Source organism: Natator depressus, chromosome 22, assembly GCF_965152275.1.
Source record: "Natator depressus isolate rNatDep1 chromosome 22, rNatDep2.hap1, whole genome shotgun sequence".
Classification (NCBI taxonomy): domain Eukaryota; kingdom Metazoa; phylum Chordata; order Testudines; family Cheloniidae; genus Natator; species Natator depressus.
Genome location: NC_134255.1, coordinates 11,721,943 through 11,740,908, shown reverse-complemented (window position 1 = coordinate 11,740,908; position 18,966 = coordinate 11,721,943). Strand labels below are relative to the sequence as shown.

Here is an 18,966-nt window from a genome sequence, read left to right as displayed (position 1 = left end):
CTACAGCCCGCAGGCCGGATCCAGCCCCTCAGGGCTTTGGATCTGGCCCGCGGGATTGCCCCCCGTGGTGCCGCAGGCCCCACACCTCTCTCAGAAGTGTTCGGCACAACATCCCTGTGGCCCCAGGGGCGGGGAGGGGGCAGAGGGCTCCGTGCGTTGCCCTTACCTCCAGGCACCGCCTCCTGCAGCTCCATTGGCTTCGAATGGGGAACTGTGGCCAGTGGGAGCTTCAGGGGAGGTACCTGGAGGAGTGGCAAGGGCAGCATGTGGAGCCCTGTGGGCCCCCCACCCCCGCCAGGGGCCACGCAGGGACATGGTGCAGCCGCTTCCCGGAGCGACACAGTGTGGGGCCAGGGCAGGTTGGCAGGGAGCCTGCCCTGACCCGGGGGCGCGCCGCTGCCACCCCAGAGCCACTTTAGGTAAGCAGCGCTGGGCCAGAGCCCGAACCCCTCCTGCACCCCACCCCCCAACTCCCTGCCTGCACCTCGCACCCCTCCAGTATCTCAACTCCCTGCCCTGAGCCCCGTCGCACCCCACACCCCTCCTGCACCCCAAAACCCTACCCTGAGCTCCCTCCCACAGTCCACACCCCTCCTGCACCCCAACCCCCTTCCCTGAGCCCCCTCATACACCCCTCCTCTGCACCAGTCCCTTGTCCTGAGCCCGTTCCTGCACACCGCACCCCCTCCCACACCATGCACTCCCTCTCGCACCCCAACCCCCTGCCCCAGCCCTGCATACAATTTCCCCACCCAGATGTGGCCCGCGGCCCAAAAAGTTTGCCTACCCCTGAGTTAGACTGATAAAAAATAATTAAAAAAAAAAAAAGTTCAAAAAACTTGGCAACTTTAAGATGCACCTGTCTCCTAAACACAGAATAAATCCAACCTTTATACTTGTCAGAGCTGGTAAGATGAAGCTTGTATTAGTTTTTTAATCAATTATATTAAGGTTTTATGTGCTTGATGGGGCCCCTGAATGAATAGCCTTGTTGATCATTGATAAAGACCAGGTTCTGCCTTTGGGTACAGTGGAGCAGAGTGGAATCTTCCATCCACTTTCTCACAGGAGAAATGCAGCCAGGGGTCCCTATACTCTGCAGAAAGGGTTCCACATAGCAAATACTGTAAAGACAGTCTCTCCCCATCTCTGGAGTTAGATAAGCCAGGGGGAAAACGTTGCATGGTTTTGATTACAAGTGTGCTGTGTCCCACCCCAGATCTGAGCATTCAGATTGAGGGTTTGAGTTCTGGCCCTTGTGTAGTTTTAATGGTCCGTGGTACGTTAAAGCTAGCCACCCATCCATCCCCCATCCCACCCTGTTGTATTGTTGACTGTGACCTTCCGATCTCTTGTTTTCACCCTGTTAGGTGGAATACAGTAGAAATGGTTCCAAGGAGTGGTCCTCACTTAGAGCCAGTAAGAACTATACCGAGATTGAGAATTTGCAGGTCAACAAATTATACACCCTAAGAGTGAGTATTTTAAAAGCCGGTGATTCTAGGTGTACTGTACACATTCTCAAGTGGGTTTTCTTTTACTGGATGATCGGAGCACTGCACTGAGTTAACTGACAGACTAGTGCCACAGACTAGTGGCAAGTTAAGACACTGTACTGCTAAAAGTACATAGAAGGCCAGCACATTTGCAGGCTCCTTCATTGTGTACTGACAAAAAAAGGCAAAAGTTAAGGCTCAAATTCTGTCCTTAGATTTTCACCCCATCCAAGAAACCCAGGTTGCAGTTTTAAAAGTCATCCACGGATGGCACAGTTCTGAAGTCACTTTGGTTGCACAGGATATAGGTCAGAGACAGATTTGGCTGTAATTGTATCATGGGGGAAAGAAACAGAACTGGTATCAGTCTTCAGATATGTTAAGGACTGTTGTAAAGAGGACTGTGATCAATTGTTTTCTGTCCACTGATGGTAGGACAGCAAGTAATGATGACATCTCAAGGTCCCTTCCAGCCCTATATTTCTAGGTTGGGGATGGGGCAGGAGAGATGCTAGGGAGGGCTAAAGGCTAGATTAAAATCAGATAGGATTTGAGTTTGAGAGGCAAGCCTGCAAAGCGAACACCGCGAAGAGTACAGCCTTAATTTGCCAATTTTCCACATGCTAAACTCTCATTGATATTAATGGCAATTCAGATAGCAGGATACAACCCTCATGAATCAAAGTTATTCTTACTGTTACTTGTATAATACCATGTGTGTGCAAGAAGCGGGTACCTTTTACTATATGCACTATCACTTCTGTATACAGGACACTTTCTAATAAATTGTTGGGGCTAAAATTGCTGCCGGCATGGGAGTTGTGTTAGGTTATACTGGGCAGAATTATTCCAGCCCCCCTTACTTTACATGCTTTTTTGGTAAAGATCTCGCCATATACTGTTATCTGCAATGTATCTCAATAGATTACTTTAATTAACTCTAAGCAGCTCTGCTTTATCTCTGTTCAAAAACCTTATAGTACCAAGTCATTAAACAAGCTGTTGTGTTTTGTTTCAAAGTCCATTTCTCATCAGTTCCACTGCACCAGTAACCCTTTTCTAAACTCATTCATTGTTCTCATTATAAAATTTTAACTCACCTTCTAATTTGAAAAAGGTTGCTGCAGTAACTAGCCGGGGCGTAGGAAACTGGAGTGATTCCAAGTCCATAACCACCATGAAAGGCAAAGGTAAACGTTTTTCTGGGTTTCAGTTTAAATGGACTCGGACAACACAGAAAAAAACCTTGAATTTAAGCATTAGCATGAATCGTAGTTTTCTGTCTTTTCCTTAGTGATTTCATATCTGTACTGAATTGGCTGTATTTTGTATTAAGAGGAGCTATAGCATTTACACCTTAAAAAGAACAGGAGCACTTGTGGCACCTTAGCGACTAACAAATTTATTTGAGCATAAGCTTTCGTGAGTTACAGCTCGCTACATCTGTAGCTCACGAAAGCTTATGCTCAAATAAATTTGTTAGTCTCTGAGGTGCCACAAGTCCTCCTGTTCTTTTTGCGGATACAGACTAACACGGCTGCTACTCTGAAACCTTAAAAAGAACATAGACTGTCAAATTAAAAATCATAGCTCTAGACAACCAAATTCAGTACTCCCATTACTAATAAATCGTTTGGTTATTTATACTGAAGAACTTTTAAAATCTATTTGGTTGGGGTTGTTAGGCTCCGTTGATTTTGCCTTCTGCATTTCATGTAGCTTGTCAACGTAGGCGAGTCAGTTTCACGCAGGAGCCCATGCATTAGAACAAGGGTGCAATGGTTAGATTGCAGACATTGCAGGGTAATGTTTAAATACAGCAACCAAACCCTGTTTCTGTGGCATTTTTTTAGAACAAGGTTGCAATGATTAGGTCGCTGATATTGTTTAAATACAACAAAACCCTGTTTCTGTGGCATGTTTTTTAAATCATGAAATCATTTAAATTATCAAGTTTTATATAAACTTTTTTGAAATAAAACATACGTTTTCATCCCTAAATTGCTGACAGTGTCCTTTTTTAAAAATTCAGCATTAACTTGTTAGATCTAAGGCCTGGTCTACACTGGAGGGGGAGGGGGTAATGTAGACAAGCCCTAAGTGCTCTCTCCCCATTGTAACAAAGACAGAGAAGAGGAAATGATGCTACTGAAAATGCAGTATCCTTGGTAACATGAAGAGCAACCAGTAACTAATTGTTAGAACTAGCTGGGAAAACAGAGGAGGAATAAATTGCAACAATTTTCATCTGCATTTTTTTCATCTGAATTTTTTAACCAGCTCTGCTTTCTCTAACCTCATTCTCCTCTCTTTACCCATTACTCTAAAGTACTGGCCCCATCAGGTCTTACGTTAATACATTTGGAAGCAGAAGTCTATCCTTCCTTCCACAATTAGGGCTTTTTGTAGCAGAGAGGACAGTTTGCCTATCATCTGCTGTAGGGAAGGGAGGCATATTTTACAACACCTAGGGGACATAATAGCAATCTAAACAGATACAGTAGGGCAGCAGATGGGAAGTAAGATGATAAGACTGAACAGAGGTGTTTGCCACGCATCCTGCTTTTATTAAACTTTCCTTCAAGGGAAGGACCAAGGCCTTCGGGCCTCTTGGAAGAAATGTGTTAGTGGTACTTGTATCTTTCTCAATACAGTCCTGGTTCTGCTTCATTGAAGTCAGTGGGAGTTGTGCCATTTACTTCAGGAGTTGCAAGAGCAAATAATTGCTTGTTTGAATTCACAAGCAATAAAAAACCTACATCCAATCCACTCTGTCTTCATCCTGTGGTTAGAAAGACAGGGAAGCCTAGGGCTGTATTTTAGGATGGGCTGGTGTATAGGATCCCTTGCATTTAAGCAACCCCAGGTTAAAACAGTAACTTCCCTTTAAGATGTACCTTTCAAGCGTCGGCACACTACTCCAACAGGTTCCTGTAGGAGCAGTGATGAGTGCTAGAAAGATTCTAGCAACTTTTATAGATGGGGAAACTCTTTTATGAAAAAAACCTTCAGGATAGTTAGTAACTGAAACTCTGCATTTATCCAGCCCCATAAAAATAGGATTGTGTTTTATGTTTTTGGCGTTTAATTCATGTCTGTTTCTTCCTTTCCCTTCAGTCATCCCACCGCCTACCATCCGTATTGAGAGTTGCAAGGAAAACTCCATAAGTTTCAGCCTGAAAGTGGACACTAACATTAAGGTAAAGTTTGAACTTCCTGGCTATAACCAGAGCAGAGGGAGCTAGATCAGTCATAAATATTTGGCAGGATATATAACATGGCTACAGCAACACTGCAAACATAAACAAGAATGACAATCCAAGTCTTGTTTGGCCAAAAATAATCCTGTCCTCAAGCAAATGACCTGATTAGAAAACAAATATACTGTCATTGAGGGTTTGGGGTTTTTGTTTTAAGAATTATTTAATACTTAATGTGTAAGTACCTTGCTTCAGTCTGGTATTTACCATGTAATGAAAGGGTTTCCAGCTCCCATACAAAGGCAGAGGATGCTGGTAGAACTATGTATGCCGTGTAATTTAGAGAATTAATGACATTTCCTTATGCTGTGGGCTAACACAGTTCATCTCATGTGAGAAGGTAGGTCTACCTGAGGTAGGTGTTTCCTGGAGAGTTTCAGATGAGCACGAGGGAAAGACAGAGAAGTGGGGCTTTTTTCTATCCTGTATAATCAGTTTTCACTCAGAACACAACGAAGGCACCTGCACTTATTGCATGGGCTGTGAATTGTTTGATAGAGATTTGTATGTGTTGGAATGCTAAATAACAACAAGCCAGCAAAGCAAGAACAAAAAATAGCTTTCCCTTGCCTTCATCATTAAAAATCACAGGGAGAAGGTTTTCCCAGCCTGCTAGAGTGAGATTTGGGGGGTGGAGGGGAATTGTCCTGTTTTGGGATGGGAAAAAGTCAAAATATCAACAAATTTTATGAACTGATAATCTGAAAAACACATTTTAGATTGGGTCAGTTGTTTTATTTCAGTATCAAGTTTTTGTTATTTTTTTAACTTCTTAGAAGCATAAATTAACTAATATTTTCAAACAAAACTATTTTGAATCAAAAAGTGAAAACTTTTCATTTCAAAACTTTTTTTTTTTTTTTAATTTTGATTTGGGAGATTCGGCGAAACAGACGATTTCTTGCAGACAGTTTCGGTTTCAACAAATCAACATTTTCTGACCAAAATTCCCAACCAGCTCTATTAAAAACACTCAGCCCTTTTTCCACAATCTGGTTTCCCTGATGGTCCTCTATTATAGTGCCTCTGAACCTTAGGGGAGGAAAGATGGGGAATGGATTGAGACCCCCAGAGATAGTGGGCTGGGGAGGGTAAATAAACTCCATTTTTGACGACACCAGGTCCCTTAGTTGTTACAGGAAATATAATATGAAGACTTAAAACTTTCATTCAACAGCATATAAAAACAGCATAACAAACAGATCATCCATTCTCTGTGGTGTTGCTCCTTGACAGGTGAATGGTTATATCGTGAACTTCTTCTGGACCTTCGATACCCACAGGCAAGAAAAAAGGACTTTGTTCCTAGATGGTGAAAAGTCAGCACAAACAGGTAAAACCTGTGGCTGGAGCTGTCTTGCCTTCAGACATCCTGATGAGCAGATTGGCATTGCGGGGTTCAGGGCTTGTCCTGCAAATAAGGCTCAACTGAGCAGTCCTTAGCTTAGGATGATTAATCATGTAAGTAGGAATTACTCCTGTGAGCAAGGGAGTTCAGGGCTGGGCTGCAAATCCTTGACCTTTGTGAAAACCCCAGGTAAGTTGGGATGAAGCCACCAGCCTCAGAGCGACATTGGCACATGTAGCCCCTGCCCTTTTCCTTTACACGGGGTTATGGCCACTGCGGCGGGGTGGTCATGAACCCGCACCCCCATTCCTCCCCCTTGCACTGCTCTGCACTGCCACAGTGGGAGCATGCACCCATGGATGCGCAGAGTTCGGCACCGGCTCTGCTGCTGGCTCTCTTCTCCCCCGCCAATACACAACTGAATCCCTCTGGGAAGGAGAAAGGATTAGACACAAGTGGAAACAAAAGAAAAAAAGATCTGCAGAAAATGCCAGATGACGAGCCAGATTTTCAGACACTGGCTCCCGTTGTGGAGACAAATTGTGAGCAAAGGAGGTGCAATTTTGCACCCCATGAGTATTTGCAGGTGTATTTTAAGCAACTTAGATGTCTAAAAGCCCAGATTGGCTAGATGAGGTTGAACATTTTACCTTCATATTAAGACTGCGGCTTAGAAATTCGTACCTTCTCAGCACTGGGTCAAAGCACCACTGAGGCTAATCAAATGTGTCCCTGCTAATCAGTTAAGGAGAAATCATTTCCATTTACTGTCATCCCAATAAAACAACGGTTTCGATTAAATGACATGTTCCTAGGTGCAACTGTAATAAAAAATGACTCCTAATGAATGAACATACAAAACAAATGGCCAGGTGACTGTGTATTAGTGCTTAATATTTATTAAAGCATTCATCTACTGTCCAAGTGATTACAAATAATTCACTTAACGAAATGGCTCAACTTTCTCTTCTTGTTCAGTGGGTAATTTGACAGCGCACACACCGTATGAAATTTCTGCTTGGGCCAAGACTGCACTGGGTGACAGCCCTTTGTCTTTTGCACATGTTGTGACCAGTGGTACGAGACCTGCGTCGCCAAGCCTCAAAGCCAAAGCCATCAATCAGACTGCTGTGGAGTGTAACTGGACCGGACCGAGGAACGTCGTAAGGCTCCGTTATTTTCTTACCAGTCATGACTTGTCTTCGGTTTAGCCTTGGAACCTCAGGCCATAAGCCATTTGGACAGAATTGTTTGATAGGCTTGTGTGGACATCCAGTCCTATCCGCTAGGAAAAGCATGGTGAACTTTGCACCATTTATAGTGATTTGCACCATGGACTCTGCAAAACACATGTGTGAAAAATGATGCAAATCTCATCAAGTATCCTCTTAGATTGTAAGCTTTTTGGGGCAAGGACTATCTTTGTTTCAGGTATTTGTACGTCACCTAACACAACAAGCCTCTGGCCTCTCAATCAGTGATACTCAGACTGAGGCTTGTGAGCTGCAAGTGGCTCTTTAATGTGTCCCCTGTGGCTCTTTTCAGCACATGATATTAAAACACGGTGTGATTTAATTATTAATCAATCTAAGTTATTAACCAATCAGAATGCTTTTTTCTAGGTTATTAACCAGTTGTAGTTGATAAAAATAAGAATACTTGGTCAGTCATTTTGCTGTGAGAATAATATGTATATTTAGTTTTTATCTTTATACATATATAAATAGCTAAGCTAAATATTTCCCCTTTCGCACTGTTTAAATATGAATATCTAGTAGTATAGTAAATGAAACAGCAGATTCACGTGACAGTGGCTCTTATGGGTAATGTTGATCACTAATTTGGCTCGGGAATCACTGAGGTCTGAGTATCACTGCTCTGCGGGCTGCGATTAGGTTCACCGTACCATCATATGCAATCTCGAATATAATTAGCTAAAGTGGGTGAGGTCTTTGTAAGGCTATATGGCCATCCTTGGTAGATACCAGAGGCAGAGCCGCGCACAGCAGTTAAGACAGGGAGTGAAGAAAGCAGCATCCAGCTAGGGGATTTAGGCAGACTGTGGATGCCTGTGCTGTAACATGGACAACTGCAATATACACATTTAACTCCCTCGATGTATCAGAGGTTCCATGGGATCTTTCATGACCCTAGTTGGTCTGGACCAAAGTGTTTTGTCTCCTCAAAAGGACAGGAACACCTCCAGTCCAAAATAAAACACCATGCTGTGACATCGGGTCATTATAGATTCAAAGGGAGGGAGGCTGAACCACATGCTAAATTTCCAGCACCTCTTTTGTCCTAGACAGTAATACATGACCCTAGATTTCTTCACACAGTCTGGGTCATTTGGTCGGTTGTATCCCATACAGCTGCAGAGCACAGCTGCTGAATAGTCTCTTCTTTGTTCTTCTCTACAGGTCTATGGTGTTTTCTATGCCACATCGTTCCTAGAACTATATAGAAACCCTCATAACACCACCACTGCTTTACACAACATCACTGTGATCGTGAACAGGGACGAGCAGTACCTGTTTCTGGTAGGGTGCTTTTCTGTTTACTTTTCACACACGTACAGCTTGGATTAACGTTTGCTACTGATATCTTAAGACATGATATTAACCAGCATGCTGTCACTTTAAGGTCCGAGTGATGTCTCCGTACCAAGGACCACCTTCCGACTACATCGTGGTGAAGATGATACCGGACAATAGGCTTCCCCCTCGGCATCTGCATTCTGTGCTCACCAGAAAGACATTTGCTGTCATCAAGTGGGAGTCTCCCTACGATTCGCCTGACCAGGATATGGTAATACCTTTGCGCACGGGACTTATGCTGTTGGAAAAGGATATTCAACTCTGTAAAGTGCTTTCGGATTCATTTGGGAGACACTTACTCTAACTGCAAGATCAGTGCCCTACTAATGGAGAGTGTTCAGCATCTTAGTGGTCCTGATTCTGATCTCACTTGCTTTGGGGTAACTCAGGACTAACTCCACTGAAGTCAATGCATTTGCAAAGGGGCATTCAGATCAGAATCAGGCCCTGGGCCATTGGCGGGCTGGGTCAGTGATGTCACCTCCCTGTGCCTCAGTTTCCCTATCTGTAAAATGGGGATAATGCCGCCAACCTCCTTTGTAAAGCTCTTTGAAATAATGCTGATCTGCTAATGAAAAGTGGTATGAAAGAGCTGGGATATTACTATTGTATATATAATAATACAAGAGTTATAAATCATCCTTGTAAAACTGGTATCTTAAATTGAACGTAAACATGGAAAAAGATTGTATTTTACATTGAACTACAACACAAAGCGCAGATATGAAAAAAAAAGAAAAATTATCTTATTCCCCAGCTGCTAGATTTAGTGAGTCAGTAAATAGCTTTCTGGGGTGTTGGTCCATCTGCTGCTAATAATGTGCTACAAGAAGTTTGAAATCCCGTTTGGCTTTATAGGTTTCCAACACATAGAAGACTTTGTTAAATTTGGTTCTTTCCCCGAGTCTCATGTGCTAACTGGCATTTTATATCACCAGCCTCTGGATGGGAAGTAGGAGCTTCCGTCATTCACTGTGTGTCACTTTCCTCCCTGCAGCTGTACGCTGTCGCAGTAAAAGATTTAATTAAAAAAACAGATAAAATCTACAAGGTGAAAACCCGTAACAGCACAGTGGAATACACCATTAAAAAGCTGGAGCCAGGAGGAAAATATCATATAATTGTTCAACTCGGAAACATGAGCAAAGAATCCAGCATGAAAATTACCACAGGTAAGGAAAGAGTATTAACATTGGATAGTGTGGCAGATTATTGCATGGTTGTCCACTAGGGAAACCTAGCACCTTTCTCCAAAACACCCAGTACTGCCCATAGTTCGAGGCAGGATACAGGGCTAGATGGACCACTGATCTGATCTGGTATGAGACTCCCGTGTTCCTGTGTCATCCAGTCCATCTTCCATACTTGAGGCTTGATCCTGAGAGATGCTGAGCCTCTGCAACTTCCAGGGAAAGCAATAAAAAAACCCAACCCTTTAATAGAGGGCACTCACTAAAGTGGCAGGCAGGGAATTTTTCACCTGCTTAAATGGAGGAATTAAAAATGTCCTTTTTGTCGTAGTGAGGAAACAGAATACCTACTAGGCCTCTGCCCCTCCCATTGATACCAGTTGCAAAACTCTCGTTGATTTCAATGATGCAAGTCCTGTGTGTCATGTCAGTGTACACAGAATACCGTGCTGAATAGAAGATAGATAGATAGATAGATAGATATAAATGCTCAGTAGTGAGCTTGTTTAGTGCAGTTTCTAAAAACAGAGACATTATTGATAAGGAACGTGTTTGCCCATTTTCCCCATTTGCAGTTTCACTCTCTGCACCAGATGCCTTAAAAATTATCACGGAAAATGATCACATTCTGCTTTTTTGGAAGAGTTTAGCCTTGAAAGAAAGTAATTTTAATGAAAGCCGGGTAAGTCCCAGAGGTTGCTTTGGTTTTTATTTATTTATTTATTTTTAACTAAGAAACTGGTTTGGTTAGAGGTGAAACGGGTGACGTTTTACAGAATGGTTTGAGAACACAATACACTGATGTGCGTGTCTGTATATACATGCCTTTGTGTGTGTGTGTGTGTGTGTGTGTGTGTGGATAGATAGAGAGGTCGCTCCCTTATTTCCCAGCATGCCTTGCCCCACACTAGCACTGCAATACAGCTGTTGCAGTAGACTTCATTACCCAGCCTGCCTTTCTTTCCTGTTGTTGGAGGTGAGACACCTAGAACCACCAGGAACCAGGATAGACTGAAGGGAGAGGCAAGTTCCAACCCACCCTCCCTGCTCCTGGAACGCCACCCTCAGGACTCAGAGCTAGGGTCAGCATTCTGGTGTTTTTAATGAACTCCAGATTGCTCCTTGCCAGTTCTTCCCCCCTCACTGACCCAGATCCCCATCCTACAGATATTGTTCAAGGAAAACCTGGAATGTAGTAGCACTGGCCTAGGAGGGGTGTCTTCATAAAGTCATTAGAAGGGCAGTACACCCGATTCCACAAAGTTTTCCTGATATTCCTCCTGCATGCAGGTAGCTTTGTTTGTTCATTAATGATACGAGACCCATTCCATTGGCTTTTGAGGACATCGCTCTCCTCCTGAAAATCTCTACTACATGGGGCAATCAAATCGTCTAAGGGAACGGGAGTAGGACGCAGAGCCTTTCACATGTAGGTCACCACAGAAGTAGTGCCTGAAAAGTGTTAGTATCTAAAGACTGATAGAAGATCTATGGGAAGTGAATTACTGGGGCTCTCAGTCTAGTTCCTAGTGGATGGGGGTCCATGTCACAAAAGTGTCATTCCCTCTTTGGCAATTTCAGGGAGATGCTAAGCATTGAGTAATCCATGGAGGCTGAAATCTCTCAGTTCTAGACTAGTCTCTCCAGGTCAGGGGTGAAGCTTATTGACAGGGTTTCCTGAAGGAAGCTTTGCACTATTGCTGTCAGTGGGGTATCAACAGGGCTAAATACACTAGCAAAAAGAAGTTTAAAACGGTGTCAGAAGTAGCAAACCCTGAACGGGAGGGCTCATTCAGCTGAAGAACTGAGTGATCTGGGTTTTATTCTCTGTGTCCCCCCTGTATATCAGGGTTACGAGATACACATGTTTGACAGCACGATGAACATCACAGCCTATCTTGGGAACACCACAGAGAACTTCTTCAAAATTTCCAACCTGAAGATAGGCCACAACTATTCATTCACAGTTCAGGCCAGATGTCTTTATAGCGGACAGATGTGTGGGGAGCCTGCTACTCTTCTGTATGATGAACTTGGAACTGGTACGTTTTCATTCATTGTGTTTCTGCCTTCATCCAGACATGATCAAAGCCTAATTTTTAAATTTGAGAACAAAAGCTGTTTTGTGGTTTTTTTTACTGTGTGCTCTTCAGGCCAAGGACTTAATGAAATACAATATTGTTAATAAAATCTCTATTTGTGTTCTGCTAGAGAGCATCTAGAGGAGATCACCACAGTTAGCAGGATTTAAATGTTACTGTGATTTTACACCATGCAGATTCATTATTCCACTGGCAGATCCTCAGGAAACTGAATTCATAGCAGTTACCTGAACACTGTAAAGCAGCAGTTGCAAATGGCAGTTTTTTCCTCCCCTTCATAGGTGAAGATGCCTCTGCGTCTAAAACTGGTAAATCCACAGATGTAGCTGCCATCGTGGTCCCGATATTATTCCTATTGCTCGTGGCCGTGGGGATAGGGTTTGTTGTATTATACATGAGACACAGAAGACTACAGAATAGCTTCACTGCCTTTGCAAATAGCCACTATAGCTCCCGTCTTGGGTCAGCCATATTCTCTTCCGGTGACGATTTAGGTAAGTAGCGCTAGTCCATGTCCTGAAATTTTATGAGAGGTTTGTGGACCTGTATCCACTGAAGCTCTCCTGATGCATTGACCTGGGTAGTGGATAAGCTGTTGAAATGACTGTAGTTCCTGATCACATTTCCATTTCTGGGAGCAGGCTCCAAGCGATGCACAATTTCACGTGGCTGTAGCAGCATTATTTGCAGCTCCTGTCCCATCTGCCTTTGGCTCTAGGCTCAGCCTCCCTCGCAGACATCTACAAGGGTGTAATCTGTACAGCATGTGAGCAGCCCCACTGACGGTGCCCTCTTAGCCATGCGCAAACATGGCACATCACATGCACAGCTCTGACCAAGAAGGATGTACAGAGCGTGGACAGATTCATTCTTTTTCTCCCTTCTTATCTACCATCTCTTGGCATTTTTGACACATGGGAGCACAGGTTCAACTCCCAACTCAGCCAGTTCATCCTTCCGAGTCAGATAAATTGAGAATTCCATGCAGCTTACTATGTTGGGGTTTCCGCCCTATGCCCATTGGAGACAAGATTCCCATGCACTTCAAAGGTTTAGGACCTCTGGAACAAACTCTCTGCGAGCATAATTCCACTGAAGCCAGCAGAGAATCTAGTCTCATGTCTGTAGTGAGAGGATACTACAGATCGCTCATTGTAAGAATCCGAGTTCACTCTAGTGTCCTCAGCCAAAATTGTCCCAGTTCCACCTCCACCCCAGAGACAGCTGTATTTTCAACGGCAAATACATTCGTGTGTGTGTGTATGTGTATCAGGCTGTATCCAACTCCTGTAGAACTTCCATCGACTTAAATGGGAGCAGAACAAGCACCTAACTTCTGTTCTGGGATGAGTCTCTGTGGATTTGTTCTTATTCTAGTTGAGGTCTATTGGTAGGGTTTGATCCCATGTGGTGGATCACGCCCGACATAAACATAAGATGGTTTTTATTATTGTTACTCCAAGATCTCCCAATCGTGCAAAACTGCTGTGTTGGAACCGAAAAATTGTCCTCTGCTACTTCAGTTAGGGAGGGAAAATTGGCTCAAACGGTCGAGCGCTTGCTTAGCCTGCCCTGCTACATTTCTCCTGGGTTATGCAGGAGGTCAGACGAGATGATGTAATGGTCCCTTCTAGTCTTAGAATGCATGAAACTACTGTAGCTGTGTGACAGAGCGTTGCATTTACTTTCCAGGAGACGACGACGATGACGAAGCCCCTATGATAACTGGATTCTCAGATGACGTTCCCATGGTCATCGCGTGAAGCGCATTTCTGACTGTAAACCAAATGGTGTAAATATTTCATTTGATAAAAATAGTTGATGGTTTATTTTAAAAATGCACTTTGAGTTGCAATACATTATTTTTATATGGGCCAAAAAATAATAAAAAAAATACACTTTGTAGTAATCAACTGTGAACTGCAGACCAGGTTGATTTAGAACCGAATTGCTTTGTTTTAACATTAATTTAGTCTTACAAGGCTATGCTTGCTGGGCATGCTTTTAAGTCTGTGAGATGTTTTCTGTTGACTAAATTGGCTACTCTTTTTATTTTTCTAAGACAATAAGAAATTTATTTTAAAAAATTCAGGAGATTATATATATAGAGAGAGAGAGCACGCGAGAGAGAGAGGGAGATAAGTAATATAGTCCCTGAAGGTTTTACATTTACTTTAAAAAAATCCTTTGGACTTTGTTTTATATGAAAGTATTTTTGTTGTGTTAATTTATTGGAAAATATGCTTTAGATCAGATTTTCAGAGTCATCAGACATTGTACACATTGTGTAGATAGAATGTGTGCCACTTTATCTTGACCTGCAGTAGATTTTTGGTATCACAATCATTGTTACTGCAATAATAATAAAAAAATCATTAATTTTAATTCCCCCCCTCCATTATTAAAAAAACTGGGTCAAAATTTTAAAACATTGGGGCCCAATTCAGCAAAGCACTTCATAGAACCATAGAATATCGGGTTGGAAGGGACCTCAGGAGGTCATCTAGTCCAACCCCTGCTCAAAGCAGGACCAATCCCTACTTCAGCACTTCCTTATCTTTAAGCACGTATTGAAATCCCATTGATTTCATTGGGACTTTTGCACTTTCAGTGCTTTACTGAATCAGACCTGGGGGCCTAAAGTGAGGTCTGCTTAAAGACCTAAAAATGTAAGTGGCCTGATTTTCAGAAAGGGGACCCACAGCTCCCACTGGCTTCAGGGACAGAGTCAATCAGGCCACTTTTTGATCCTGATTCAGTCAAAGTACTGAGGTATGTGCCTACGAATATTCACGTAAATATCCCTCATGGAAGTCACCACTCATGTACATAGAGTTATGCACATACTTAAGTACACTGCTGAATCAGTGTCTAATTTAGGGGATTAAGGTCCAGACTGTGCAGATATTTATGCACGTGGGTGAGTTTACACAAGTTAGTGATCTGGCCCTTACCATGGATTTAGATGACTAACCCTAAGCCCCAAAGTTTTCAGTTCTGGCCCTTACTTTCTGCCTCACAAACCTACAGTCTATGCAGTTCTGTGCATCACCAGCATTGTCCTAAATGCTTTAGGGTTACGTACAGTAGTGGATTTGCTAACCTTGCCCTTCACTTGTAGCCTGATCCTTTAGTTAAATATATTATTGACAAAAATTGTAAACTAACAGGAAAATGTGGCCACTGACTGTCTTTAAAAACACATTTCAGTACATGCTGTCACATGCAATTAGACAAACGTGTTTCCTCTATGGCACTTCTTTAAGATGCTAATATATTGATGGGCAGCTGGGGTGGGGACATGCTGCCTAAAACTAGAGGAAGGGCTTTGATTGCAGGTTTTCCGCAGTCTTACGAAGCTAGAAAATCTGAATTCATTTGAGGTTACAAAAGGATACTATATTCCTTCATTGCTTTTTCCTAAAAGTAGCTGTGGTTTTAGCTTCAACTTCAGAAGTAAAACATATATACAGATCACTATCTGTTATGCACTTACTGTAGACACACCATTGGCTACAAAGCTAAACGTTAGCTGTTAAAAACGTCTGGTACCATTGTCTAGCTTTTTTGTGACAGTAGAGTTTGAATCCCACCACAGAGTCAAAACGTCTTGCCAGCCGGAGAGCAAATGATGTAAGTGAGTGTTCACGGATCACATCTATACATACTTTGTATATGCAAAGTCTATCAGCTCTACACCACTAAAATACAATGTGCCATCTTGTCATGATATAAATATTTTAACCAAAAGTATCTTTGTTGTGTAACTTGAAAATATAATTACAGTCTTCCTATGGATAGAGTGAGAAAAAGAAGGGTCAACTATGTTTAGATAAACAAGTGATTCATTTAATTTCAAATAAGAAAATGTATAAACTGTAGAAGTTCTGTATGGTTCAATACACTAAACAAATACTAAATATATTTTCAGCTAGTGACAGAGTGTCATTCCCAAGTGACAAATTGGTTCTTTTTTCTTTCTTTTTTTCCGGGGGACCAGAATTGAATGGGTTTTTGTGGACACTGCTTCTTTATTTTAAGCTTGTAGAGTTGTGACTTGTTTTTTTTACTTGGTTTGAGGGCCAGATGCTATTCTGAGATACAAATTTTGAGCAGCAAACTTTGGTGTAAATGAAATCACTCCTGATTTACACTAGCGTACCCAAATCAAAAATCTGACCCTGAGTGACAAATTCCTAGATTTACTGAAAGATTCAAATACTTGAAAAGTGGGGAAATGGCCAAAAGAAAGAAAGAAAACCTAGGGATGTGGTTATTATTTTTATTAAACAGATATTTCTGCACAATCGCTACAAAAATTAGCATAAGAGTATCTCAAAAGGGGGGGGGGTCCTATAGAACACTGATATTGGTCAAATCCTGTGTGCTTTACTCACCTAAGCAGTCCCATTGACTTCAGTGGAACTACTCACCTGAGTAAGGCAAGCAGAATTTGGCCTATTGCCTTTTGTTCCTGTATAGGGAAACACACACTAAGGACCAACTCCAATAACTAACCTCATGGCCACTTAAATACGCTATGACAGTTCCTCAGTATGATGTTTTCAAACTTTTGAAGTTAAAGACCTACTTCAGCTTGGGTGACTGATCATTGCTGGTCACTGAGACCGGTGTCACTGCATTCACTTCTCAGCTGTACAAAACATAGACTGTTTCCAGTTTGAAACACTTGGTTGCAAATGAAAAATACTCCTGGTTAACAGTGCCTCAGTTAATGCAATGTGGGTGGAATAAAGCTCAGTGCATTGGGTCTGCACATTTGCCTGAGCATTGCTTTTGCTCGCTGAAGGGTTTAAATGGCACGTAAGCAGGTCATAGACCTTGTGCGAGTTCTCCTGGGGGTGAATTTCACCTTGTGTGAATAGTGCTATAATGGAGAGACATCCTCAACCCTCAAAACTTTCCCTTTCAGCAAAAATAACCACTGTGCTGTTGGCAAAGCAGCCTTACAGGGCTAGTGTATTTTATATAAATAGAAAATTATAAGCTCCGGGGAGCATGAGCAAGATCGACGCAGTTATGGATAAATTGTATATTTTTTATGAACTTTTGAAGCACAGAATCTTGTTCACAGATATGGGCGGGGGTTGTTGTAAATACGGTACACACGATCCAGATCCAGATCTTGTTCTTGTTTTGTTTCAGTAGCTTTATGAAATGTGAAGCGAATTGTTACTCTAAATGTTGGGAGGTGACTGGCTTTTTCCTACTGTAACAAAACAAAACTATTGAATACTTCAGCTAAAAGGCTGTTAGTTGTACCCTCCGTTATGGTGACTCTTCCAGTTATTTAACATTTGAGACTGGCTTATTGTTCACGACACACATTAGAAGCAAGCCTGCATTCTTAAGTCCATTTGAACGAAAGACAACAACAACTTTTAACTGTGTTGGCCCTTTGATTTTTGATCTTATATGGTGAATATACATTTCCTAAACTTGAAATCTGGGGGCCCCTTCAGGAAAATGAAACCAGATCCAGTTTTTCCCTTCACCGTGAACAAATTACTTCAGTTCGCTGTATAGCAAAAGCCTCATCCATAAAATGGTGATCTACACTCAGCTCTCTACTGAAAATGCTACACTGATTTCACACGTAGCACCCCCACTAAGTGCAGTATACATTCTGCATGTAGAACTCACACATGATTAGCAGTCAGAGATCAAAACTATTATATATGTAGGATCACGAAAATCCTGACTACCAAAACCCATGTTTACTCTTCTTGGCTTTCTAGCAGAATGGTACTACCAGTTAATGGAATTTTCACTTCCAGGTCACTAGACTGAATCCAGCACAAATCAGTATTTGGTAAATGAGTTGGAAGATCTCTGTCCATTTCTCAGTAGACAGGTAGCCACAACATTAAAACCTATCTACAACACAGCACTAATTAGTAAAGTTGTTTCCAGACTCAGAGAATCCAAAACTATATGGCCAGGAGTCATGGAGACTGAACTTTCTTCTCAGACCTAGAGATGGTCTTTCCAGGGCTGGTGTGAAGTAACATTGGCGAGGCAGGCGTAGCTTGCTCTACCACTGATCACGCTCTGTGGACAAAGGGGCGTCAGTCTCTAGGATGCAAAACATTCTCTTCCCAAAACAGTACAGCCTTGTGCCACAAAGAATCAGCATGTTTTTATCTGTTTAGAGGGACCTCAAAAGATTTAATGAAAGATTTAGCTGATTTGTCAGTACAACTTTAGGAACTGTATTCAAGAAAGACAAGAACAATATTTTCCTATACAAATTCCACATCTCTTTCAAATGGACTTCAGAATTTGACTGTCGTAATTGAATTAGTAACCTTGGATCCAGAAAGCGTCTTCATATAGTGCCAACTTCAAGGGTTTTTTATATATATACAAACAGTGATCATTCTAAACTTTCAGCATCCAGTATAGGCGACCAGTCTCAACTATTCTCATCAGCATTAGCTTCACCTCTGTAAGCTCTTAAAGTGACGTTTAGACATTTATCATTTCAATTGCTTTTCTATGGTTTTTCAGTCAAATGATTTCTGCTGCAGATTTTAGTAACTCATTGCACAATTTTGAAGGGTTTTTTTTGTCTTTCAATGTCAAACTTTTTTCACGGAATAAATAAAACTTAACTGAGTCAAGAAAACGGATGTTAAAAAAATCTATTCTACATGTGTCTTGAGTTATTTTTTGGAGTACAATAAAAATGTGTCCAGTGCTATTTCTGAACACTGCTTTTTTTTTTAATTTAAAGGATGTATTTTGTAAACAGAGTTGTCAATGACAGTATCTGAAATTGACCCACTGTGGCATGCCAGCTGTTCTCACTGAAGTGATGCCTACACACATGGTTTTAATCACAAGGCTCATGGTATTTGTTTTCCTTAAAGTCTCGATTCCTGGAGTCATGTGATTATATAAGATTCTCAGCTTTCCTTTAAAAAATAAGTTTCTCGCTCTTGTGGTTACA

The 18,966-nt window shown here is 42.0% G+C and overlaps 1 protein-coding gene and 1 long non-coding RNA gene across 4 annotated transcripts in view; one reads left to right on the top strand and one right to left on the bottom strand.

Moving 5' to 3' along the window:
- SORL1 (sortilin related receptor 1) overlaps nucleotides 1-18,634 on the top strand; it is a 99,654-nt gene extending 81,020 nt beyond the window's left edge. For all 3 annotated transcript variants that reach the window (XM_074936847.1, XM_074936846.1, XM_074936845.1), the window contains exons 37-48: nucleotides 1,371-1,475; nucleotides 2,614-2,686; nucleotides 4,614-4,696; nucleotides 5,993-6,089; nucleotides 7,083-7,267; nucleotides 8,525-8,644; nucleotides 8,748-8,912; nucleotides 9,699-9,873; nucleotides 10,467-10,573; nucleotides 11,741-11,933; nucleotides 12,275-12,487; nucleotides 13,686-18,634. In XM_074936847.1, the coding sequence (XP_074792948.1) occupies nucleotides 1,371-1,475; nucleotides 2,614-2,686; nucleotides 4,614-4,696; nucleotides 5,993-6,089; nucleotides 7,083-7,267; nucleotides 8,525-8,644; nucleotides 8,748-8,912; nucleotides 9,699-9,873; nucleotides 10,467-10,573; nucleotides 11,741-11,933; nucleotides 12,275-12,487; nucleotides 13,686-13,756 (1,587 nt within the window). In that variant the 3' untranslated portion in view covers nucleotides 13,757-18,634. The remainder of the gene's footprint in view (nucleotides 1-1,370; nucleotides 1,476-2,613; nucleotides 2,687-4,613; nucleotides 4,697-5,992; nucleotides 6,090-7,082; nucleotides 7,268-8,524; nucleotides 8,645-8,747; nucleotides 8,913-9,698; nucleotides 9,874-10,466; nucleotides 10,574-11,740; nucleotides 11,934-12,274; nucleotides 12,488-13,685) is intronic.
- The window catches only part of LOC141976071 (uncharacterized), a 199,652-nt gene that overhangs the window by 43,931 nt on the left and 136,755 nt on the right, over nucleotides 1-18,966 (bottom strand). The window lies entirely within an intron of this gene.